This window comes from Vipera ursinii (genome assembly GCF_947247035.1).
Source record: "Vipera ursinii genome assembly, chromosome: 7".
Taxonomy (NCBI): Eukaryota; Metazoa; Chordata; class Lepidosauria; order Squamata; family Viperidae; genus Vipera; species Vipera ursinii.
Window position 1 is genome coordinate 34,520,500 of NC_139521.1, and position 26,562 is coordinate 34,547,061.

Consider the following 26,562-nt stretch of genomic DNA (forward strand, 5'->3'; position numbering starts at 1 on the left):
AAACCCTAAAATTTCTCAAGTGTTTCTGTTCATTTTTAAAAAGCTAAGAAAAAAATGAGATTAGCTTTATCACATCTGATCCTAAAAAAAAAGAAATAAAGCAGGATACTTCCCAATTTTCCATTGGTTTTCCCTCTTGGAGTTCAAGAGAACGACACTGATAAATTGGACACCGAGAAACTGAAACATGACCAGAAGAGAAAAAAATGTAGATGATTGAAGCCTGGAAGGAAAATCTTTTGAAGAAAAATTGAAGGTTTTGAGTATGCTTAGCCTACAGCGAGACGTTACAGCTGTTTTCAAGTATGTTAAATATTGTCATGCGGAAGACAAGGCAGAATTACTCAGAGTTGTTGCAGAGGATAAGGCAAGTAACAACTGGTTTAAATTACAAAGAAGCAGATTTCAAGTGAAAATCAAGACGACTTCCTAACACAATAGCTGTACAATGATGGGGCAGACTGTTTCAGAAACTGTAGATTCTGGATTATTGAAGCTATATTAGCAGATTTGACTAGAATCTCCAGATAGTCCCTGACTTTAAACCATTTGTTTAGTGACCATTCAACATTACAACAATGAAAAAAGTAGGTTATGACTGGTTTTCAAATGTTGCAGCATACTCATCATGGGAGCAAATTTTGGGTGCTTGGCAACTGGCATGTATTTACGACAGTTGCACTGTCCCAGGGTCATGTGATCATCATTTGTAACCTTCCCAGCAAGTTTCCAACAAGCAGAGTCAATGGGGTAAGTCAGATTGGCATGACTGCATGATTCATTTAACAAGTACAATGATTCATTTAACTACTGTGGCAAAAAAGGTTGTAAAATGGGACAAACCTCGCTTGACAACTCCCTTGCTTAGCAATGGAAATTTTGGGCTCAATTGTGGTTAAGTTGAGGACTGCCTGTTTATCACTTTCAGTCAACTTAAACAAGATTATATCAGGTAACTAAAAGTAACATACTGTATTTTTTTTAAAAAAATCTTCCTCAACCTTTAAAATATAAAAACTTCAGGATGATTTAAGACTTGGGTCTCCTACTGAAAAACACAGGCCAGAGCCTGTAAACCTAAGCCATAACCTGGGGAGAGTAACTGACCATCTGCAGCCTGCCTCTACATAAGGACAGATTAAAAAAAAAGATTATTATTATTTTTTAGCTGTGTTTGACTTCAGGTGATTGTTAGGACATCTCCATATCTGTACAGTATTATTGGCAATAATAGGATTTGCAAGAATGATTTTTTTCTTATGTTCTAGTCTTACCTAGTAGTCTCCTATTCAAGTATTAACCAGATCTGACCTTGCTAAGTCGTTTTTTCATGATCACACAAGGTCAGTTGACTCTGCAAAGCCTACATCAAAGTGCCACTGTAATGTTTGGTGGAGGACTTCTTTGCAGGTATTGTAAAGTTTACCTTTTATAGAGCAACTACACTTAAGGCTGATTAAATAATAATTTCCCAAGGCTTATAAAAATTGTACAATAATCTGCAAAATCATATAAACCACAGACTGAGTTCAAACTTAAACAATCCACCAGTAATTAAGGATGATGAAAGTGCCCTTCTAAGTGACTAACATTACAGTTCAAAATTTCTTTTTATATACAATTGCAAATCAGAAACAGAATGTAGCTTGTGTGTTATAAAAATGGCATAAAAAGTAGGGATTTAAAAAATATAGCAGAATTACAGAAAAGATTAAACCAAAGAACAGCAAATTATGCCTGTGCCTGTAAAAATCAGTACTTTCCCTTAATAAACCTGATTGCTTGGGGAGGGGAGTAAATCTTAGTTTTTCCTACCTGTACAAGTCATAGCGATTATTGAAAAAAATATGTTAATTAATTTGCTTAAGCATGACACAGCTTTCAAATGCCAATTTTATTCCATTAACAAATTGTAAAGCTATCATTCCCTGGATAACCTTCTTTAAGTGTGCTTATTCATGAGAACTCTTTATTAATATTATTAATGATTTTGTAATGGAAATCAAAACCTGCAATCATTTTTCAGCAATGCATGAAAATGAAGTTTAATGGACTATATCTTAGGAGTGATGGTTGAAACAAAGCGAAAAAAATATTCCAGTCTTTGGAACGTGAAGTTGAAATTTTGATTATAATTGTAATTAATCTGAATTCTAATAAGCTAAGCACATTTTTAAAAAGTCACATTTTGATTGTTTTGCAGTTCTGTGGAAATATGTACCTATTATCAAAGGATGATACTGTAAGAATATTCAAAATTAAATTTCAGAATCAACGCTTTAATAAAATATGTATTTCTCCAAGTATGTTTTTCAATTTTTTTAAGAGTATTTATAAATAATTTCATATTTATCTAAAACTGGTTACAGAAATAGAGACCTGTATACAATTAAAAGGGACCAATGTATATTTGATCATATTTATTGCTGTCTTGTATAAAACTATATAGGCATATGTGGCTAATATATGAATCATATAATAATGCCCATTATCACTTCTTTAATTAATTAAATCTAGGCACCATTTAACTTCAAAAACTCTGGGTGGCTTATAATGTAATGCACAATATAAACATAATAGAATAAAAAAAAAGGAATCTGTTTGCTCAATAAAAAAACATGACCAAAATGTACTCAACAAGGTGCTCCAATCATCAATTTAATACAAGGGCTGGGAAAACAACCAAATCTTCAAGGAACACCAATAGGATGGAGCTACATAGATTTCAGGGCTGGGTCATTCCAGAACACTGAAGCATTTATGGGTGAAGCATTCTATAGTAACTTCACTTCCCAGATATACTTCGAATTGCTGCCAGATAGTGTTGTAGAAGACAAATGTTTTAATCACACATGTAGTTTTTATTTTAAAATAGTCTGCACAAGCCACCTCATCGATTGTTAACTCTGTTGTAGTTACCCACAAATCTATATCTTCAGGCAGACCTACAGTATTTCTGCTTGGACTCCATTATACCATTGAATTAGGGAAACAATACCACCTGTATTTGCATTTTAATATCCAAAATAATTATTGTAATAATTCAATAAGATTATACTATATATAAATTATAATAACTTATTCAGTTTAGAGCAGGGGTGTCAAACTGTCGGCCCGCAGGCCAGATGCATCATAGCAAAACCATGCCCACCCCATTGCCGGCAATGGCAAAAAAAGTTGCAATATGTCGCGGCATGTCATGTGATTGGTTTGACAATCCTTGTGTAGAGCAAATGGATTACACTGCCACAATAACTATGAATTGTGAAGCCATTAATTCAGAAGATCATCAATATGGATTCTGTCAGCTCTCCATTCACCACTTTCATGTCGACTTGCTTTAAATAAATTGATAATAATACTGGAATGAAGCAACTTTGTTTAGACCCAGCTTCCATATTGTGATATAAAACACATTTCAAAACACAAGAGAACAAAAAAAACAAACATGTGATTTGGATCTGGCACATTACCAAACCTAAAACCATGAAGAATCAGAACATGATGATTGCACCAATCTATATCACATTTATGGACATGTGAACTTATGTAAATTTCAGAAATATTTGTTTTGAAATACCATCTTAATTTCATTAAGATAAGGTGAAGATTCCCATGAGTTGATTCTTGTAATTTTTTTTAGCAAAAGCAAGTAATGTGACATTGCTGACTATGAAATCTTCTAATTTCATGATTAAAGAAGCAAATCTGTATTTTTTCAAATAGAGATGCCTAGCATCTGGAGCAAAATTGTACTTCAAGGGAAAAACTGTGCTTCAAAGCAGGCATGGGTATGCACTCCACATCTGCTGGCACTTCCTTAAAGAATCTGTGTCTTTTTTAGGAACTCAATCAGTAACTGCACACTCCCAGAACAATCTGCATTTCAATTAAGGAAGTATTGACACAACATGGCCATGAAGCGACTTCTTTCAGTCTGACAGTGCCTCCTTAACTCTCATATAGTTATTCAGGGGATCCCATGGCTATTGTGAGAGGTCAGAAAAAGATGATGTTTCTTTCAGAAGTTAATGATGGGGCTGGGAGTCTTCATCATTCCCTATTGTAAGGCATTATTTTATTTTTATTTTTATTTATTTTAATTCCATTTATATCCCGCCCTTCTCCGAAGACTCAGGGCGGCTTACAAGCTTAGCAGTAGCCTTCATTCTATGTATATGCCTGCTTATTAGGGCTTTCACACACACCCCAAGCGGCATTATTACAAAGTCAGCTTAATTGCCCCCAACAATCTGGGTACTCATCTTTGTGGCTTTGGAACCAAAGCACTGAATAGTCTTATATATGAACAAAAATAAACTGAACAATGTATGTATCCCCTAAAGTTTCTATCTACATAATGTAAACTGAACCAGCCAATTTTTGTACTTGTTTTTTCAAATCTGACTTTTTTTTCTAGACTCAAATGGCTGTCCTGAAAGTCTCACTGTTTCTGTATGGGTGTTTTTTTATGCTGATATTTCTACTGAGCAAACAATCCTATATTAAACCTCTACTTACTGAGCTTTATTACAGGGATAAAACTGATTTGGTGCACTTAGGAAAACCCTACACAAATTACAATTACTTTTCTGATTAAATATGTCCTAAGCTTGGAAAATGAACAAGAGCATTTGAAATATTTTTAGCTGAAATGCAGCTTGGTAGATCAGATTATTAAGATTCTTTGAAAGTACAGTGCTAGGTATCTATCAGCAGCTCTATGTCTTTTTCAGCCACTTCTTTATCATTGGATAATTAAAGATTAACCCTTATTGCTTTGAATAGTATTTAATCAAGAAACATCTGTGTAATCTCTATGTGCAGAATATGACATAGTATGGCTTTGAAGTTCAGCATGGAATTCATTTGTGAAAGGTTCCAGATTCACCATGGCTGGAAAAACACTGTTGCCAGTTCTTAACAATACTAACTTGAGATGATCTAACCATCTCATTCATTACGCATCACCATCTATGTCTACTTAGACACACTGACTTCAGTGGTACTTGTAACCCAGATAATAAGTACAGAACTGGAGCCTAAGAATTGAGTTTATTGGCATTTGCCCTCTATCCACTCTTACTTCTAGGATTAATCCACAGCTCCATAAATTAGCTAATCCATTAATACAGGGGTGTCAAACTGCCAGCCCACAGGCCAGATGCGTCACACCAAAACTGCACCAACACCATTGCCGGCAATGGTAAAAAAAAGTCGAGATACATTGCAACACGTCATGTGACTTGCAAGTTTGACACCCATGCATTAATTAATGAGCAATTAAACTCATCTCAATCCCAGAAGCAAAAATTGAGGGCCCTCTCCTTTCTTTGTCTAGTATGGAAAAAAGGGATGCACACTTATTACATTAAGTGTGTGCAGGAGAATTTCCAGTTGTAATGCATTTGAATGGTACACCTATCACTGTCTCTGTTTATCTAACTCCATGGAATCATCAGAAGTTACGTACCACTTTGAGCTTCATAAATAGACTATTTTTTTCTGTTTCTAAATTGCTGAATTAAAGTAGGCTTCCAATTTAAAATAATAAAAATCGTGGAAAACACTGATCTAAACTGCATCCTAAAATCTCTGACGGTGACAGACTGCTGGGTCAGCTTATGCATAGCTTTGTCAGCAATGAATTAAAGAAAGGGAACAACTCTAGGCAACAGCTAATTTCAATCATGGCTCTTTAGCTAACAGAGCAGCTTTCAGTAGACAGAGTTCTCAGAAGATTTCAAGCTGCAAAACCCCTCTTTTCTCTCTTTTAAAGCAACTAGACCTCTCATGCTTCTTAGTCTAAGCAACCCAAAGCACAAGCAAGCTCTTTGTACATGGTTCTGTTAAAAGATATCCAACCACAGTTGTCAACGAAGCAAGTGAGTTAAGAGGACCATCTATATGAAAGAGCCAAGGAAACAGCTCCACCCAGCCTTAGTGATGTTTTCAACTAGGTAAAACCAGCTGCCTATAAGTGTTTCAAGTTGTAACGTACATCCTGTTACAGACAAGGTACTATTGAGCACTTAAACTGTCAGTTGAAAACTCAAACAGTCATACGTTACCTATGCTCCCTGAAGCAATCTTCTGCTAAAGAACTATGCAGTCTTTTATATTTCCAAGTAAAATACCAGATTGAATATTATATGAACAGAATGGTAGTTTTTCCACTGCAGTTAAAGAAAAACCATAAATATGACTTTTGTTCTCAAAGTATTATAAAGTACTGTAAGTACTGATTAGAATAGCTTTTAGAAAAATATTAGGAAAGAATTTGCCTCTTCATTCCTATTTTGTAGTAATATACTCTGGATGGAAATATATATGGGAAATCTATTTTCTTAGAAGTAAAGTGCTGTTGATTTACATATATGATTAAAATTAATTGGCTATTTTATGGCTTTGCAAGAGGAAATGTGTTACTAAGGTAACTTAAGTTCAAATATATGACTTGTATGAGTTTATCAAGGGAAAAAACTGATGCTTTATTTTAAATCTAATGGGAAAAGATATGATATTACAGTCTATTAAAGCCCACGTACTAATTACTAATGGATTGTTATTCATCACCTTCAAATAAAATTTCTAAGCCAGTTAAATGTTAATCATTCAAAAAGATGCGCTTAGCTTCCCAGATGTTTTGTTTTGAATATATGCAACTAGGAAACAGGGAAGGAATGACATGAATTATATGATAAAAAAAATAATGATTATATTTTGTGTTAATATTATAAGTTAAGAGTGGATTCATTTACCACTAAATAGTGAAAAACGCATTATGAACAGTAATTTGCATAACATATTCTCATCTGAGAGATGATACAATTACGCAACCATTTTAACAGGATCCTTAAATACACCAATTAAAAATGTAGAAATAATTAATACAATTTTATCCTCTAATTTGCATGTTCAAAAATCAATTAATTACTCTGGTTACTAAAAACAAACTTACAGAGAAGGCACTAAAGAAATACAAGAATTTGGGACAAACTATTCCACAATTATAAATTGACATGTTCATGTTTATTATTTGTCATACATATTTGTTAATATAAATAAATAAGCTATGACAATCACTTAATACTTGTATCTATTCCTATGAAGTTAGGTTGCACGTTTGTTGGCAATAATTAAACAATATGATTTTGATTTTTGTGCGAAGTATGTTTCCAGTATGATCTAGATACAGAGAATGATTCAAGAGATGTTTTGTGCATAATGTGCCTTCTGAAAGTTTTTAGTATTATGATCTCTTATTCCTGATTTAGAGCAGGGCTGTTCAACCTTTTCACCCATTGTACCACTTTTAGGATAAGGCAATATCCGAGTACCACCAGTCTCTCAGCAAGGCGTCAAAAACTTGACCAAAAAAAAAAAGGAAAAAAAAAAGATAAAGTACAAGTAGTCCTCGACTTACAACAATTTGCTTAATGACTATTCAAAGTTACAACGGTACTGAAAAAAGTGACTTATGACCATTTTTCACACTTATGACTGTTGCAGCATGCCCAGGGTCATGTGATTTACATTTGTATGCTTGGCAACTGATTCATACTTATGACATTCAGTGTCCCTGGGTCATGTGATCAATGGCCGGGTGTGTGTGGCATGGCCAGCTTATCACTCAGGTTGCCGGGGGCCTGGGGGGGAAATCCGTGGGTCTCTGGTGGAGCGGGGTGGGTGCCTTCCTTTCTCTCTCCCATTGTCCCTTCCTTCCTTTTCCTTTCTTTCCTTCCCTCCCTCTTTGTCTCTTCCTCCTTCCCTCCCTCCTTTCCATTCTCTCCCTCCCTCATTGTCCTTCCTTCCTTCCCTCTTTGTCTCTTCCTCCTTCCATTGTCACGCCCTCCTTCTCATTGTCCTTCCCCTCTTTCCTTTCCCTGTCTCTTCCTCCTTCCCTCCCTCCCTTCCATTGTCTCTCCCTCCCTCATTGTCCTTCCCCTCCTTCCTTCCTTTCCTTCTCTCTTCCTCCTTCCCTGCCTCCCATTGTCTCTCCCTCCCTCGTTGTCCTTCCCCTCCTTCCTTCCGTCTCTTCCTCTCTTCCTCCTTCCCTCCCTCCCTCCCTCTCATTGTCCTTCCCCTCCTTCCTTCCTTCCTTCTGTCTCTTCCTCCTTCCCTCCCTCCCTTCCATTCTCTCCCTCCCTCATTGTCCTTCCTTCCTTCCCTCTTTGTCTCTTCCTCCTTCCATTGTCTCTCCCTCCCTCATTGTCCTTCCCCTCCTTCCTTCCTTTCCTTCTCTCTTCCTCCTTTCCTCCCTCCCATTGTCTCTCCCTCCCTCATTGTCCTTCCCCTCCTTCCTTCCCTTCTCTCTTCCTCCTTCCCTGCCTCCCATTGTCTCTCCCTCCCTCGTTGTCCTTCCCCTCCTTCCTTCCCTGTCTCTTCCTCTCTTCCTCCTTCCCTCCCTCCCTCCCTCTCATTGTCCTTCCCCTCCTTCCTTCCTTCCCTCTGTCTCTTCCTCCTTCCCTCCCTCCCTTCCATTCTCTCCCTCCCTCTCATTGTCCTTCCCCTCCTTCCTTCCCTCCCTCCCTTCCAAGCAACCTGCTAGTCCAAACTACAAATACTGCACCTCACACAACCTGCCCATCTCCCATTTTCAGGCACATACATTACGAACCAGCTACTTCTCCCAGTCATTTTTCCCCTACCAGAGCCCAGGGTTTGAGCCAGGTTCCCGATCCTCTCTGTGTACATTGTTCTTCCCATAGTGCTCCCCAGCGCTGTCGAGAGATGCCCATTTCTGGCCGCATTGCTACTATTATCAAGTAAATTTTCACATGCCCGAAGGAAGAGAACGATGCTTTTCTCCCTCCTCCAAAGGAAGGGAGACAAACACAAATCGCCACCAAGTCACCCTTCCTTCGGGCGAAGTAATCTCCTTGCAATGTAAAACTGCAGGGGCTCTGTCTTTTGCAAAGGGCAGCGCGTGCGTGCGCTCCATGAGCAAAGGAGGAGAGCAGCCAAGCAACCTGCTAGTCCAAACTACAAATACTGCTTCTTGGGATGGAGTGGGGTGGGGAGGGAGAGGAAACGTCTGGAAATCATGCAAGAACTTTTCCTCTTATTATTGCTGTTATTCTTCCAAGTTGCAAAGGAAAAGCAGAAACAGCCCAGCCACGTAGGTCAAGCTCGGCTCTCTCTCTCCCTTAAACGCAGTTCATCAGGAGCTCTGGTGCTTCCCACACTTGCGGCGGGGAGACTGGAGGATTTTCCACCGACCCAGGGCAACTTTGCAAAAAAACAGCAAAACAGCACAGAGAAGCGCGGCTCAGCTGTACTTGCACACCCTGATCCCACACTCCTGCCCCACTCGCTTGCTTTCCACTCATGGGGTGCTCAGAAGCTGGAGGCACTCGGAAGCCAGTGTGGGGTGCTTGGAGGCCGCCCGTGCGGGGTGCATCAGAAGCCACCCGCGCCGGCCGCTTCGAGGCCGCCCACACAGGCTCAGAAGCCGGTGCCTCTCAGAAGCCATCCGCACAGGCCGCTTGGAGGCTTCCTGTGCGGGGTGCATCAGAAGCCACCCGTGCCTGCTCAGAAGCCGGCGTTGCTCGGAAGCCACCCGTGCAGGCCGCTTGGAGGCTGTCCACACCTGCTCAAAAGCTGGTGCTGCTCGGAAACCACCAGTGCTGTTCGGTGGTGTCGGGGCCACCCGCCGGGACTTCCAGCTGGCTGGTGGCATCGGATCCAGAGTCCCAGCCTCCCAGGTGATCAGCGGTGCTCTCCTCTGGTTGGTGACTCAAATCTGGAGTTTCAGCCTCCTAGCTGATTGGCGGAGCAATGAGCGGCTGGCAGGCCAGGTAGCCAGGTTGCTGCGCAGATTCCCCCCCCCCTCGGTTGATTGTCAAGCCCGGGGCTTGACAACCACTCCTGCTCAAAAGGCAGGGTTTGGCGGCTGGCGAGGCACTCGCGTGGGGCTCTTCCGGAGCTGGCGGGCCAAACAGGGACCGGCCTCCCCCTCTCCACACTAGAGCGGCACCCGTGGAGGCGGCCAAAGGCAAGCAGGGCAAGGGCACTCCTGCTCAAAAGGCAAGGCTTGGTGGCCGGCAAGGTGCTCGCGCGGGGCTCTCCCAGGGCTGGTGGGCGATGGAGAAGGAGCAGGCCGATCGCCTTACCGGTACCTAGGACTCCAATACGCCTTCCCGGCCATGTGTACCCCAAAAAAGCACCGATCAGAAGTTAATCCAGTTGCTGCACGAGTCCCTGGGGAGGGCAGGACCTCGCTCTACACCTGCACGCGCCCTCTGTAGGGTTTCTGCAGGCTGCTGCCAAGCAGCATGCTTTCTGGCAGCAAGTGAGTGCTGTTATTGCTTAGCACTGGGAAAAAGCGGAGGAGGAGGCGGGAGGAGGAAGGCAACGCCGCGTACCACCAGCCAGGTGCTTGTGTACCACCAGTGGTACGCATACCACCAGCTGAAAAGCCCCGATTTAAAGCACATCAAAACAAGGCAATATATAACAGCCTATCATGCAACAATATTTCTTTTTGGTAGTGTAACAAAATAAAGTTCATGTTAAAACATATTATATCAAATAAAATGAAAGAAAAAAACCCTACTCAGTATTCAGTTATCCTGTGAACTAATTTTTAGTTTCAATTTTGACAAATAACAAAAATAAAATGTCAAGTAGACAGCCTAAAAGTGTGCTAAATATTTCCATTCTATATATATCTAGGTTGTTTGGGATGTCTAGATTCTATCCATTTTTTAAAATTAATTATGGAGTCATATTTAATATTAATCATGGTGTTAGGTTTTGAGATTCAGGGTAAAAAATATGGCTTGAGTTAAATCATCCTAAAATTAATGCATTTGGGTTACCATCTCATAACCATTTTATATCAATTGAAAGGGACTAATTTTTGGGCAGACATGAATAAGTGGTCTAAAAAAAATAAGCAAAAGATGTAAGATTGTTTCAATACATCTTTTATTTCAGGCGTGTCAAACTGGTGGCCCACGGACCAGATGTGTCACCAGCGGGCCATGCCTACTCTGGTTCTGCAAAGGCAAAAAATGCCACAATACATCACGTGACGCAATTGAATTTGACACCCATATTTTATTTGATAAAGAGTGACTTATTTGTATAAGTGAGAGATTGATTCTTTGAACTTTTGCTGAACCGTGCTTGTCATCCTCTTTAAAAAATAGCAAGATGTTTTTTTATGCTAAGTCTCCAATATGTAGCCCTTGACTTACCACCATGATTGAGTCTGCCAACCTATGGTCATAAATTGTGACAATCATAAAGTGGAACATCATGCGATCAATCTGATTTTTACAACCTTCTGCTGGGATCGTTAAGCAAATTCAGTGGTTGTTAAAGAAACTAATTATTTACTATGGGGTGGTTTTGCCTCAAACATTGTAAATTGCCATCATGTGACCCAGGACATGGCAAACAGCCAAAAATGCAGGCCTGTTGTGGAATCATGTGATAGTGGTGGCAGGGCAGAACTTCCGAACTAGGTTCTAAGTACCTCTTTGTTGTGGTGCATTGCAACTTTGAGTGGTCGCTTAGTGACCAATTGCAAATTGAAGGACACCTGTAGTTAATTCCTGAATAAAGATTCTCCTAAAACCCAACTCTTCAGGGTGTTAAGCTGTTTTATAAAAAAAATTAAAAGAAACATATAAATATATTAACACAAAAATCAACAAGGCCTATTTAGCAAAAAGGCCCTTCCCCAACCTAAGTTCTGCTATGCTGTTTTCATAACATGGATGGTTAATATGAATCCCACCTTTCCAAATTGATAAAAAGATTGTTTCAATGAAATATTAAAATATCCCTGAAGTTAAGGCTGTGGAACTTTGAGATCCAGTACTCTAAGCAAAAGGAGATTTGAAGCAAGTCTTCTTGAAAATAAGCTTTTAAAAATGATTTAATTGATAGATCCCAATGGAGTCTTAGAATTCTATTTATTAATTCCATTTCAGGAAATCTTTTGGGCCAAAATAGACAGCTCTTACTGTTACTGCAGTTTGTAGTTTACAGTTATTATACTGCATTTAAATAAAATTTTAATTGATAATATTTTCTGAGACAGGGAACACTTGAGAATACACAATTAAAAACTGTTCTGCATGTTTAAATGACATCTTGCTTACAACAAATCAGGAAACCCTCCTGCGGACTATGAATTTCACAGACATAGGTGTCTTAGGCTCTTCTGTACAAGCAACTCCACCTGTAAGCAGCATGGTTGTTAAACACAACATCACATGATTGTGCAGACTTATGATATTCGTTCCAGCTGTAGTCATTCAGTGAATCACTGCACAGTTGTTAAGCGCAATGTCACATGACTACAACTTGCATCCTCCTACCAGCTTCCATATTGACTTTGCTTGTTGAAAGCCAGTTGTGAAGGTTGCAAATGACCACATGACAACGTGATGTTGCAACCATCAGAAATGATGCAAACTGCCAAGTGTCCAAAATGTGATCATATGACTGTGCAAATGGTACGATGACTGCAACTTCAAAAACAGGCCATAAGTTTCCTTATTCAATGGTGTAGTTATTGGTCACTGATAGTAAGTGAAGACCACCTATACTAACATGGAAAGTCTAAATCTGCCATTCCACCTAACACTTTTGTTTTTTTCTTCATCAGGATATTCAAGCTAATACATGTATTGTATACATGGAATGAGATTATTTTATCATAAAGAACATCAAGTCTTTCTGAGATGTCCCATAATTTTGGTAGTAGTTAAATAAATAATGAAAAATGTGTTTTAAAAAAGCTTCCTTGCCTTGCATAAAACTATGCAACCAAATTTATTGCTCTGTAAATTATTGTTAAAAGTAGAATTGAATAATTAGCAGTATTCATATGCTTTGTGTAGACATTTTTAAATTGGTATCAAAAATAATGTCAACCAGTGTTGCTGTATTTTTTGTTTATAATTCTATCCAATTTCTTTTACAAAGCAATCAAAATTCCAAACCTAACAGGCATAACATTTGTTAATCATTAATTGTTTAAGTCATTACAGAAGCAGCATAACCCTCCCTTAAGTTATCCAAAGGCAATCATTTGCCTTTTATTTTCTCCCATGCTTAAATCAGCTAATGGTTATCTTTCACAGCTAACTTTCACAAGAGTTCATCAGCTGTAATGCAGTAAAAGAGAATTTCATTTAGAAAGATACACGTCCTGGAAGTTCACATAATATTGTCACTCTTCAAAACTAGGAATCATCTGAAAATGTGCTTCTAAGCATGACAAAACAGGAGTAGGACTGTACTCAAAGAGCAGGTGCTGACAAACACATTTTATTATCAAAGTTCTCCTAATTTTTTTTGCTACCTACACAAGTCTCCTAAGTGTCAAGAAAATGTCTGAATCCCATTAACCAGCAAGCTTCAAATAGCTCAAATTTACTTCTCTCTCAACAAGTTCGTTTCTTTTTGGTCTTACTTGGGAAGTAATTACTATGGACATATTTTGCTCCCATAGGTATGTGCCCTATTGCAGCTAAGTATGGTGACTTCTGGGGAAAAGATAAGGGGAGAGAGTTGTTATTTCTATCTCGAATAATGCAATATCAAGTTCTTTTATCCCTAAAGATTTGTAAGTATGAGGAAAAATGAAAACACTTCTTACTCACTCATTCCTCTGAACAAATTAATCTGGGGGAAAAAGCAATTCACTGAGTTTAATTCTTAATTTATTCTGAAATAAGAGATAGCAAAAACATAAGAACTATATAAAATTGTCATAATGGTTTTCTGTTTTTTTTTTGTGTGAGGTCTTCTCATCACAGATGTGTTAAATAGAAACTCCTAATCGGATATGAACAAGGCAAGCAGAAATGCACATCATATAATGCAAATAAGAAGTAACTACTGGGCCGTGGGCTATTAGACATTGGGCCACGTGAATGATTAGCCAGTGCATGCACGTGTGCACTCTCGCACCCCACTTGCACTGGCATCATGCAAGTGTTAGCAATGCCGTGAGCATCGGGCAGACGCTAGCATCACCACGAGTGCACCCCACTAGCGCTAACACTGCAGCATCATGCCAGCACTATTGTCACTACAAGCACAACATCCCCATTTGTGGTAGCATCACAGCATTGCGCGGGTGCTAGTGTCACCCGAGCATTGCCCAGGCGGGCTTGTGGCCCCATTTGCATCGTGCACACAATCACGGCCCCGTTCATGCATGTGTGGCCCCGTTCAGGCATGCACATGCTCGCAAATGTAATGGCGTTTCCAACACCAGCCGCCCTGGGCTGCCAACCCAGAAAGGTTGGGGACTCCTGATCTAGATCTAGTTACTTTTCCTCAACTGCTTTCAAAATTTGCCCAATTTCTCATCTCAGCCCAGCAGAAAGTGTCCAATGTTTCAGTTTCATGAAATATGCTGGCTTATTTGTAGTGTTTTGTAAGCCTAACTTTGGTATTAGCACAGTGATATTAAACGTAATTAACATTAAAAACTATGTTCTGCACATCACAAATGTTTAAATTACATTTTATCTTGCAAATTTGAAAAAAATAGGGCTATCATTATTTAATTTAATATCAAACAATCTTATTTAATTTTTTTAGAAGAATACTGGCTTCATGTTAGATACAGTTCAGTGACAATTAGAGATAGAAAAAAATCCTAAAGAAATACGTAGACTTCAAGGTCACAATCCACCAGAAACCTGAGCAATTGCCATTGCAATCAACAGAGTACACTGCAGTACATTCAGCTACCTTTTTTAGACAGAATTTATTCATGATTTAAAGCAACCCCGCTTGATCAACTACCAAAATGAACTTTGACCAATGCATACAAAGCTATATATTCCCATAAATTGGATAGTTGACAATATATAACAGCACAATAGTCTTTACCACCATCCTTTAATCAGTGATGAAAGATAAGTGATAACAGAGGAAAAAACCCGGTTATGAAATTATTTTAATTATAAGTCATAAAGAGCTAGGTGAAGGACCCAACAATTGACTCTTACATAATATTAATATAAATTTGCCACTTGACTCCGTATTTGTGTTATTCCTTCTACAATTTTAGAAACTAATATAAAATATGAAAGATATTAAATCTGAAATGTAATTATTAAAGGACTAAATGACCAATGTATGCCCCTTTCCAGGAATGCACCATGCACCCTTCTTGTTCATGCAAAAGATATGCTAATCTGACATGTCCCTATGATGTGATAGGGTTTCCAGCTGCTTTGGCATTTAACTTTCAGCTTAGTTGCTGCTCTAGAAAGCAATTCCAGTGACATTTTAGCAGAGTTTTTCGGGACTTCCAGAAGACTTTTTGAAGGCAAGAACATCTGTCCTCTCCTTCTAGAATTCCTCTCCATGTATTTTTCCACTAAACGGAAGAGCAGCTTTGCTATTGTTCCAAGAATATCCACCTTGCTTTTTTCATCCCCACATAAAGAGCAAAAACTACCAAGTCCCATGCTTTTCATGCTCTCTCATTTGAAGCCTATACAATGATTCATTAATGCAAGAAAAGCATGGAGTCTACTGCTAAGTACAATGGAGAAGCGCCCTATCATAATTAAGATTAGAAGGCAATACTAGTGAATGTATGCCTTCACAATCCAGAACCAGTTCTATTGATGAATAAAGTATTTAAAAGTACACATTTGGTGCAGAAAACATCTGTGACTTCTCAGAAAAAAATGCCAAATATTACACTATTAACTCTATCTAATTTGGTAAGGTGGAACGCATCTTGTGCTGATTCTTTGTATGCTGGTGTAGAAAGCCATAGAGATGGGCTTGGAGAGACTATTCAAAAGTTGTTACAGAAATGACAAAGGCAAAAACATTTCTTACATTCTAAGAAAAGAGATAGTATTAAAGAAGAGAATCAGGCTGGCTTCTTCTTGATTCCATAGGATATAGAAGGAAGGAAAGTTAAAACGCAAGCAGACTTGCAAGATTCTGTTATTGTAGCCTATTGCCATAAAGTTTAATCCCACACTAATCTTTCTAGGGGAGAGTTTCTTAATATGATTTACTTTGAAGGCCTGAAAACTGATACTTGCACCTGAAATGCTAACACACAAATGATTCAGCCACTTTCAATTTAGCCTCTTGGACAATCATTGGATTTACAAAAGAAATCTCATTGGATAACATGCTGCTCTGTTTCTTTCTACACTTACAGTGTATATTGTGCCTTACCCTGAATACCCAAAACAAAAGATCCAAAATCCAAAAATCCAAAATCTCAGTTTGCAGATTTGTTTCTGTATCTTGAAATCATCAATTGCTCATCATTCACAAAGGTTAAAGAGCACAAACTTCTGTGCTTTGGCATCCAGTCTATGAACTCAAACATTACGATTCTATCAACTCACACTTAAGTGGCAGATTATATTTAAAGTGGTACTAAAAATAATCCATTAACTTTCGTTTAATTTTAAAAGATTTTCATAAATATAGGAAACATGAAATTATGAGAATGTATGAGAATAAATATTGCAGTATGTTAGTGCATGAGTGCAGGACTTTGTACTTCAAATGATAAGTATACTAGGTAATTTAAAATGTGCATCTAGGCTAGTCTTAAATTCAAATAAAATTTGAATTTTGAACAAGATTCTTGATTTGTTTTTACAAGCACCTTATCAGCTTTACCAGATAGACCAGGATAGGAAAAACAACCAGGTAAGTTAATTCACTTTTATCGTAAACTTACATTAACAATGTAATGTAACTTTACATTACATTACATTCTGTTATACTTTAGACTTGCAAGAATCTTGCAAGTCTAGAGTTTAAATCTCCTGCCATCTCCTTTACCGCCAGAGAAACTAGGGAGGATCTTTCCTGAACCTCTCACTTCAACCACTCCTTAGCTGCAGGCTATGCCCTCTTTTATTTGACTGTTCCCTAGGCAGTATTTCTCTGTCCTGTATCCCAAGGTCTTTCCCACATACCATTACATATCACATAAAACAGAGCATCTGTGGAAATATATGCTTGCTGAAATGAGTTCCTCCTTTAATTTTAAACAATATTGAATTCCAGAATATGAACATATTCTGAATATATAGAATAGAAATGGAAGACACCTTGGAGGTCTTCTAGTCCAGCCCCCTGCTCAAGCAGGAGAACCTATACCATCTCAAACAAGTGATTGTCTAGCCACTTCTCAAAAATCTCCAGTGATGGAGCACCCACCATTTCTGGAGGCAAGCTGTTCCACTGGTTAATTGTCTTCACTGTCAGGAAGTTTCTCCTTAATTCCATGTTGCTTCTCTCTTTGATCAGTTTTCAATCACTGTTTCTTGTCCTGCCCTCTGGTGCTTTGGAGAATAATCTGACCCCCTCTTCTTCGTGGCAGCCCCTCAAATACTGGAACACTGCTATCATGTCTCCCCTATTTTTTCTTTTCTTTAGACTAACCAAATCCAAGTTCTGAAGTCATTCTTCATATGTTTTAGTCTCCAGGCCTTTGACTGTATCAGTTGCTCTTCTCTGAATTTTTTCTTAACTCTCAACATCTTTTTGGTGATATAGTGACCAAAATTGGCTGTAGTATTCCAGGTGTAGTCTTACTAGGGTTTTGTAAAGCAGTACTAATATTTCCCATGATCTTGATTCTATGTCACTGTTTATACAACCCAGGATTGTATTAGCTTTTTTGGCTACTGCTGCACACTGCTGGCTCATAGTCAAGTGATCGTCCACTTTGACTCCAAGGTCCCTCTCACAATTACTGTTTTTAAGCCAGGTCTCGCCTAATCTGTACTTTTACCTTTGATTTTTCCTGCCTAAATGTAAAACTTTGCTTTTCTCTACACTGAAACTAATTTTGTTGGATAGGGCCCATTGTTCAAGTTTGTCAAGATCTTTTTGGATCCTGAGTTTGTCTTCTGGAGAGTTAGATACTCTAGCCTTATATGATATACATCATAACATATAAAAAGCAGAACTGTACCACTCACTACATAGGATTAATCTCTTCCTAAATACAAAATAACATTATTAAATAAATAAGAGAAAAACCATACATATTGCCAGTTCTACCCCATATTTCTTATCTTAATTTTAGTAGAATTTCCAGTGTGATTGTTGTATCAGCAACTATATAACTAGACAAATTTTTTAATTTTTGATAAATGATTTTCCTGCACTATTTCTTTACTTGCTGAGTACTTTCTTAAGACAGATCTGGAAAAATCAAACCATCTTCATGGGTACTTTAACACATGAAATTCTCTAGGGCAATCTTAAACTCAGGAGAAACTGTTTCACACCTAATCTTAGTTCTCCTAAAACTAGTCTGTTTTCAACAACTGTAGTCACTGCTAAACAATACTCATTTTCATTAGAGAAAAAAAACCCAGAAAATCCAATGTTTTCATGGTCAGCGACCTTATTAACCAGACTCCAGGACAGGTTATCTAACTAGTTGTTTAAAGACTCATCTTCATTCTCAACACTAATACAGCAAGAGACTAGTAAACTTACATGTAAAAAGCCCCAGAGTAATAAAGCTTTTTATTAGTACGGTCTATTTTTTTCCATGACAGTCAAGTATTTCTGATTATGCTTTTAAATATAATTTCAGATGATACACTAAAAGGCTGCTAAATAATATGCCTTCTATCCAGTAAAACATTCTAAGCTAGTAACTACAAATTGTTGAGTTTTTGTCAGCATAAATAGCTTAATTAAAGGCTTAAACAGTGTCTGCTACTTTTTACAAATAATAACCAGATGCTTTTATCTTGCACACAAATACAGAACTTGCATTTCACAGGTAATATATATTTTGCAGCCATATCAGAATATTAATATATGGAATTTATCTTATCTGACAATGTAGTTCAGGATCGATATAAAACATGGCTAATTACAACAAATCCTACACATATTTATATAGAGATGTGTACAGGATTTGTTATACTTTCCTAAAAAATACATTTTTTCTTGTAATATTTTTTTTTCAAAATATTTTTTTCATTTTTTAAAACTATAAAGTTTTATAAACCAAGTGTGTCTCACAGGAATTTTGTTTTTCTCATTCTAAAGTGCCCTGCACACGAAGATATTACAAGCTTTTAAATTCTCTGCTCCTCGCTCCTCTCACCTCCCACCAACCCACTGCCACAAATGAGAAAATTTTGTTGAGAAAAAGTACATATACTTAGGAAAAAGAACCAGGTTGTCATTCAAGAAATGAGTTTATACCATTGCAATATTTAAATCACACTTCTCTCTCTCTCTTTCTCACACACACACACACACACCTTATGACCACTGAAAACTATTTCCATTATATTTTGGAAAGCAACCCACAATATTTCTGTATTTTTATAATGGAAAATAAAATAAACAGTGTAGTGTAAGGCCTAAAATACTATAAAGCAGGGCTTTTCAACCAGTGGTACGGGTATCACTTGTGGTACATTGGCACCTAGCAGGTGGTACGCGACCATGCTAGAATACTGGTAGCGGGGGAGAGGAATGAGCTGAACCGGTGGAAGCACCGCAGAAGCCTGAGCGAGAGATGGCTGAAGCTGTAGGGCTGTCAGGGCTCAGAGGAAGAGCCAGAATCAACATCAGGCTCCAGCTGATGACGGTCAGTGTCCCAGGGTAATGTGAAGTGACCAAAACCTGCTGCAACCACCCAGCAGACGGGGGGGGGGAATAAAAACCAAACACCCCCCACCCCACCCCACTGCCAATCCTCAACAGAAATGCTCACAACAATGAAAACCTCGGACAGGAGGAAGAGTGCCGCAGGCAGGCAGGTGTCTTGCTTGCCTTGGGGGGCACTTTTTTCAGTGCCATTGTAACTTCGAACAGTCAGTAAGCGAACTGTTGTAAGTCAAGGACTACCTGTACTTCATCACTTTTTTTCCTTTTTTTTTGGTCATCAAGTTTTTGACACCTTGCTAGGTGACTGGTGGTACTCGGATGTTGCCATATCCTAAAAGTGGTACAATGGGTGAAAAGGTTGAAAAGCCCTGCTATAAAGCAGTCATTTTTGCAATGTTGCTTTCTCTACTTTGCTTCCTAGCTCTCTTCTATTAATTGTTTGTTTTTTATTTATATCCCGCATTTATTATTTTTATCAATAACTCAAGGCAGCAAACACAACTGATAGACCACCCCTCCCTCCTCACCATGAGGTGACTTCGGCTGAGAAGAATGACTGGCCCAAAGTCATCCAGATGACTTTCATGCCTAAAGCGTGACTAAAACTCATGTTCCCCTAGTTTCTAACCTGGTGCCTTAACCACTACAAAAAACTGGTCTACTTCTGTTTTATAGGTTCAAGCCTTACGACATATCATGGGATCAAAAAACTGTCTCCCATTTTCCTTTTCTTGCTATGCTGACTAGAAAAAAAATCTTAGGTTACACAAGAAACCAACATTACCTGTGTTCCAAAAACAAAGAATTTACATATAAATTTACATATCAGAGATGCTAAAATAATATCCCATATAAAAACATTGTAAATTGTATCTTGTTCACTTTGGAATATGTCTTTACCGTGTGATTTCTAATCTATGTTGAAAATGTACTGGAAATTATGAAACAGATATTTTTTTTCTGTATCTACCTATCAAGCATTCTGAATGAAACAGTAATAATCACCAGATTATGTTCATTTTTTTAAAGTGTGCATTTTTAAAAGAAAACAAAATATTTCAAATATTCCATTTTGCTTAAACAAAAAGCAATTTGTGTGGTGCAAAATGTGTGAAGCAAAATGTCATGCTGCTTTCCTTGAGCATCTTTCAGTACACAATCCTAATACTTTTTTGAGAACCTGCTATAGGTATCTAATCCATAACCAATTTGCACAAGATTCGAGTGCAAAGTCATGCCATAATTCCAGAGATTTCTAACGTGCAATAAACAGAATATTAGCCTATTAAGTCCCCCTTTTTCCCCTCATTTTATATTACTTATAAACTAGTGAAATAGGACAAGTGAAAGCAAGCCAAGTGTCTCCAAAAGAAAGCAACATGGTAACCTCGCATGCATACTGCTTCACAAGAGGGCAGAACAGTTAGTCAGCACAAGCCAGCAAGGACATTTGTTCAATAGTTGCAAAGGTCAAGCAGAAAAGTTCTTCTCTGTTCTTATTCAGAAGAGGAAAGAAAGGAAAAATATTCTTGCATCAGGAACAAATGAGAGATTAGAAACAACAGTAACAACAAAAGTAGATTAGATCATATTTGCACTGTAAGCAGATAGCATCCCTACGTCTTTACAGAAACTGCAAGGAAAGGGTTGAATAGTAAAATATGCCTAAGTTACAAATACAGCAGAAAAATGTTGATTCCCCAGATATTCTCCATCTTACAACTCATTATGCAGGTCTAACTGAAGTTTACGTGTCTCTTCTTGTTCTTTTTAAGGGAAAGCAAGAGACAAACATGGATATATTTCTATCCTGTAATCTGCCTAAATATTATAATAGTATTAGATTTTCAACAAATAACTTAGGAAATAGCTGAATGAGATGCAAATTAATTAATGACAACTGGGTTTTTCCCCATTACATTCTAAAAAATTATATTTAAGACAACTCACATGCAAAGATATTATACAATCAGTTCAGAGTTATAATACTGGCCTGACAATAAATAAAGAGTACTTCATTATTTCATAAGCACAATTTAATGTTCACATCTTTAAATCTCTAAGGAGACTTGATAAAAACAACTTTGTTGACATTTCATGTTTATACACATAATAACTGGTCTGGCAAATAAGTACTCTCTGTATTTATGCTTTTTTCATTAATGAGAATAAAAGGATACCAAGCCTTTAAATTATAATGAACATATTAGATTTCTTAGAACTATGAATGGAGCATTAATAACTTGGTTTTCAATGACTTTGGGCAGCTCACACAAGTCAAAGAAATTACAATAAAAAGAATTAATTGTCAATAATCATTTATTTATATGAATAAAAATAAGTATGAATAAATCATGGAAGAAAAATATGGTAAGCATGATGAAATGGTTATACTTTTCAGTCTCTTGATTACATGTTTCCAGTCATTTTTAGGGAAAATTATACGCAGTATAAATTGTGCTATTTCACTATTTCTTTATTTAAATCTCCTATGGATAGATAATTGGGCTTTGTGCTTTAGTTTTTTGCAAATTAGTCAAATTCTTAACAAAATAATACAAACTTAAAATGACTCGTGAATCTTTTCAAAACATTTAGGACAGAAATTTCTTACCTTTTTCTTCATCTATTCTGAAGATTCCAACACCAGATCCATTCTTTATTGAGTATCTGATTTCACCATCTCTTCCTGTATCCTCATCATAAGCAGATACAGTCATTACTGAAGTACCAACAGGAACATCTTCACTTACAAAACTTTTATCCACAAAATTAGGAAAACGTGGTGGGTGCAGATTTTCATTTACATCAACTATTTCAATTTCAACGTAACAGGTAGAAGACAATGAAGTGGGTTTTCCCTTATCTTTAGCCCGCACTGTTAGATTATAAACTTGTTTCCTCTCAAAATCCAGTCCTTGCACAATACGGATTGCTCCACTGAGTTTATCTACATCGAAACTTCCATTTCCACCATCCAAAAGGCTGTACCTTACTTGGCTTGCCTGACCTAAGTCAGGATCATACGTTTCCAGCCACATGACAATAGTTCCTTCAGGAAGATCTTCTCGGATTTTCACTCGATAATTTGTAGGAACAAATTTTGGAGGATTGTCATTAACATCTTCCAAAGATACTTTTAATAGAACTGTTGAAGACAACTGTGGTGACTCTTTAGCTTGGTCCCTAGCTTCTATTTTTAAGAAATACACTGCCTGAAGTTCACGATCTAAAAGTCCTGAAACTTTTACAATTCCAGTGACACTGTCAATAGAAAACTTATTTGTATCTGTAAGAAGTGTGTATCTCACTTCACCATTGATCCCTAAGTCTTTATCTATGGCTTCTATCTGTATTATTTCTGTATTCAGTTCTTTGTTTTCACTTACATCAATAAAATAACTATCCTGTAAAAATTCTGGAGGATTGTCATTGGCATCAAGAACTATGATATTTAAAAGACGCCAGTTGGACTTCTGTGGAATGCCAAGATCATAAACGGTAATGTTCAAAGTGTATTTATCTCTTACTTCTCTGTCAAGAGGAGACAAGATGGTTAGCATTCCTGTTTCCATTCCAACGATAAAACTGCTGTCATTATTACCTCCAGAAATAGAATAGACTAACTTCCCATTGAAACCAGTGTCAAGATCAGTTGCATTCAAAAACATGATGGTAGAATCTACAGGCTGATCTTCTTTTACTTCAATGCTCCTGGGAAGGCCACTTTCAAACTGAGGTGCATGCAAGTTCATTGTATGTGTATCAAAAAAAGTATCCTCTACTTCAACACGACCATGTAGCTTATTTGCTTGCAAGAGTTTTTCTGCCAACATTTTGGCCACGCCAGTCTCTTCACATTGTAAACTCACTGGTTTGCGACTGGTAACTACAGTGATGTTAATAAATAAGGGTGCTGCAAAATTTTCTCCATCTGTAGCAGTTATTTCCAAACTATGAAAAGATGTTCTTGAACTTAAGCCATCTCCTAGTGATTGTTTCAGGAAAAGAACCCCAGAATTTGGATTCAAACTAAATAAATCTAATTCATTTCCAGATTCTATTTGGTACTGTACTAACTGGAGCTCATCAGCATCAATAGCAGACACAGTAGTTATTTGCTCTCCCACACCAAGTTCCCTGGGAATTGTTCCCTCACAGTTTATTTTCTCAAAGAGAGGAGTGTTATCATTCAAATTATTTAAAACTATTGTAACAGGGACTTCAACTTCTCTGCGATATGGGGTACCCCAATCTGATGCTCTAATTCTTAATTTATAAATTCTTGGCATCAATTCATAATCCATAGTTTCAGAGGTGGTAACCACACCAGTGAAATGGTTTATCTCAAAAGGAACAGGGTTTATATTTGCAATGCTATATGTGACATAGCCATTTTCACCTTCATCAGGATCGTTTGCACTCACGCTCATAACATGTGTCCCTATAGGGACATTCTCATTAAAAGAAGCTTTATATGATGTCTGAGTAAATTCTGGAGGATGAGTATTCATATTTATGACCTTAATGAATAATTTTGTAGATGCTTTTTTATCGCTTGTCATTATGTCAAATTCAAAATGAGGTGCATGTTGAGCTTTTATGGCAACTAGAGTAGTAATAAGGCCTGTGTGAGGATTCAAATTGAACTGAGCTTTGCTTGGTGCATTTACAAACAAATATTTTACGTAGGGAGAAGTAGGGAATGCTTTTACCATAACCACAGGTGTGTTCGGTGGAGCAAATTCACTTATTGCAGCTCTATAAACTACTCTTTCAAACTGGACTTCTCCAGACCTAAACTGGGGAGAAGGCAGATGAATTGCTTTCACAGAGGAAAACTTTGGAGGGTTTCCTTTATCTTTAGCCTGCAGTGTAAGATTAAAGCCAAAGGGTTGGCTCTCCCAATCAACATTGCCAACTGCTTTGATTTTATATTCTTTTCCTCCTGGGACGGTTCTCACAGCTTTGAACTGTTGAAGTGGGTCACCTGCTACAATACTTAGAGATGCTACCTCTCCATTTAAACCATAATCTTTGTCCTCCACAGTTATAATTGCATATGCTGGATCCTTATCCAGCTCTGAAGGAGTCAAAGCAAGGGCTGTTATGACTGGTGCATGTTCATTAGCTTGTTCTATATGAATTGTCAATTTCGCCATGCTACTAATCCCACTGCTGCCGTACAATTTCATACCACGATCCACGGCAAGAATTTCCAACTCATAAATTTTTGTTTCTGAATAGTCAAGCCTGCCAGTCAAAATGACCATCCCACTTGTTGGATGAATTGCAAACATGTCTGTCCTCTCTTTAAAACTGTAATAAAACTCTCCATTGGTTCCAATATCTGCATCAGTTGCACTGACTTTGGCAATACTGGTCCTTATTGCTGTATTTTCTGATAACGAAACACTGTAAGAAGTTGGAGAAAATAAAGGCCTTAAGTCATTTGTATCCAATACTTGCACTCTGACGTTTGTGAGAGCTTCTGCATTTGTATTTTTCTCTATTGCTTTTACAGTTAATATATAGTGGTCTTTTACTTCTCTGTTAAGTATAGCAGTATTCCCTCCCTTGGTCCGAATTCGTAAGAAGCAAAAATCCCCCAAAATGTATTCTTCAGCTTTAAACAAGTTCTCACTATCCCCAGAAATAATTTTGTATTTTATATCCCAGAGGGAGCTAGTAATGTAAATGCCCATTTTTATTGGATGCCCAACGTAAGTCTTAGCTGCAGAGTTTTCATATACTGTGGCATTGTAATGAACTTGTGTGAATTGCATTGGCAGTGCATGATACTGTTTCAGGGCTCCTTCACATTGTTCAAAATCCTGCACAAGCAGCAGTAGGGACAACAACAGCAACATGGTCAAATGGCTCTTCACAGAAGCAATCACCAAAAATCTGAAAAAAACCCACAAGAATAGAAATCAATGTCTTTGAACATGTTCCTTTAAAATAACAATTCTGTGATTAAAATCATTTGGAATATTCTTATAAAGTCTATATTAAAACCTAATGTATATCCCCATTATGCTATGCACACATTTTTTCAATTAAGTGGTCATACCAAAGGATTAAAATAATGAAATAGAAAAGATTTTCCATATTAGTGACACCCAAGAGTCCCTTGGTTTGGGCTAGCTTTGGAGATCCACAAAGCCTCAAGCCTCTACCAGTCTTAAGGGCCAGGTTCTTGTCCTTAGCTTGCATTTAAAAATGGGTATAAATCAGAACACAGGATAACATTCGTAAGCATTAATCTTACATCACTGAACTCCAAGATCTTTCCTATAAATTCAAGGACCTATTTGAAATTGACAAGTTAATGAAGAATAATTATAGTTTTTTTTCTTCTGCATCATTTCATAGCCATTTCCCATTAACTTTATTTCTTCCCCCAAAGAAGAAAAAGACAAAATTCTCATGAGTAGGATGCCAGTTTCTTGTACTTTAAAGTTTAAAGGACACTCAGATATGCACCAGAGTCCTTTCTTTCACTATGCAATCTGCCCTCAAATCCCTCATTTTCCAAACTGACATTAAATCTCTAGGGAAAATATAAGAGAAATGTTCCCAGGGATTTTTTTTTCATTGTTGGGAAATGAAGTTTGACAAATACATAACTGGGAGAGAAGAGGGACACTAGCATTCTGTGACAGTGCCCAGTAATAAATTCTAAAGCATTCTGAGTGTAAGCCATAAACAACAAATGCCTCTTTTATTAATAAAACTTTCAGGAATTTGGAAGAGTGTTTTCAATCTGGCACTCATAGAGATAATTCACACTGTCTTGAGCTTCTAATACATAAGAGATTAATAAAGCTGTGAGATTGATCTCTTCAGAAGAGGAAGACTATGGTTTTCTCACTATAATGAATTTCTAAAGTGACCATGTTGTTTGTGTCATTAATAGCAAACATATATGACTAATATATACTTTTT

The 26,562-nt window shown here is 37.6% G+C and overlaps 1 protein-coding gene across 2 annotated transcripts in view; it reads right to left on the reverse strand.

Moving 5' to 3' along the window:
• Positions 1 to 26,562, reverse strand: part of FAT1 (FAT atypical cadherin 1) — a 126,981-nt gene that overhangs the window by 91,131 nt on the left and 9,288 nt on the right. For both annotated transcript variants that reach the window (XM_083367003.1, XM_083367002.1), the window contains exon 2: positions 22,229 to 25,521. In XM_083367003.1, the coding sequence (XP_083223129.1) occupies positions 22,229 to 25,484 (3,256 nt within the window). In that variant the 5' untranslated portion in view covers positions 25,485 to 25,521. The remainder of the gene's footprint in view (positions 1 to 22,228; positions 25,522 to 26,562) is intronic.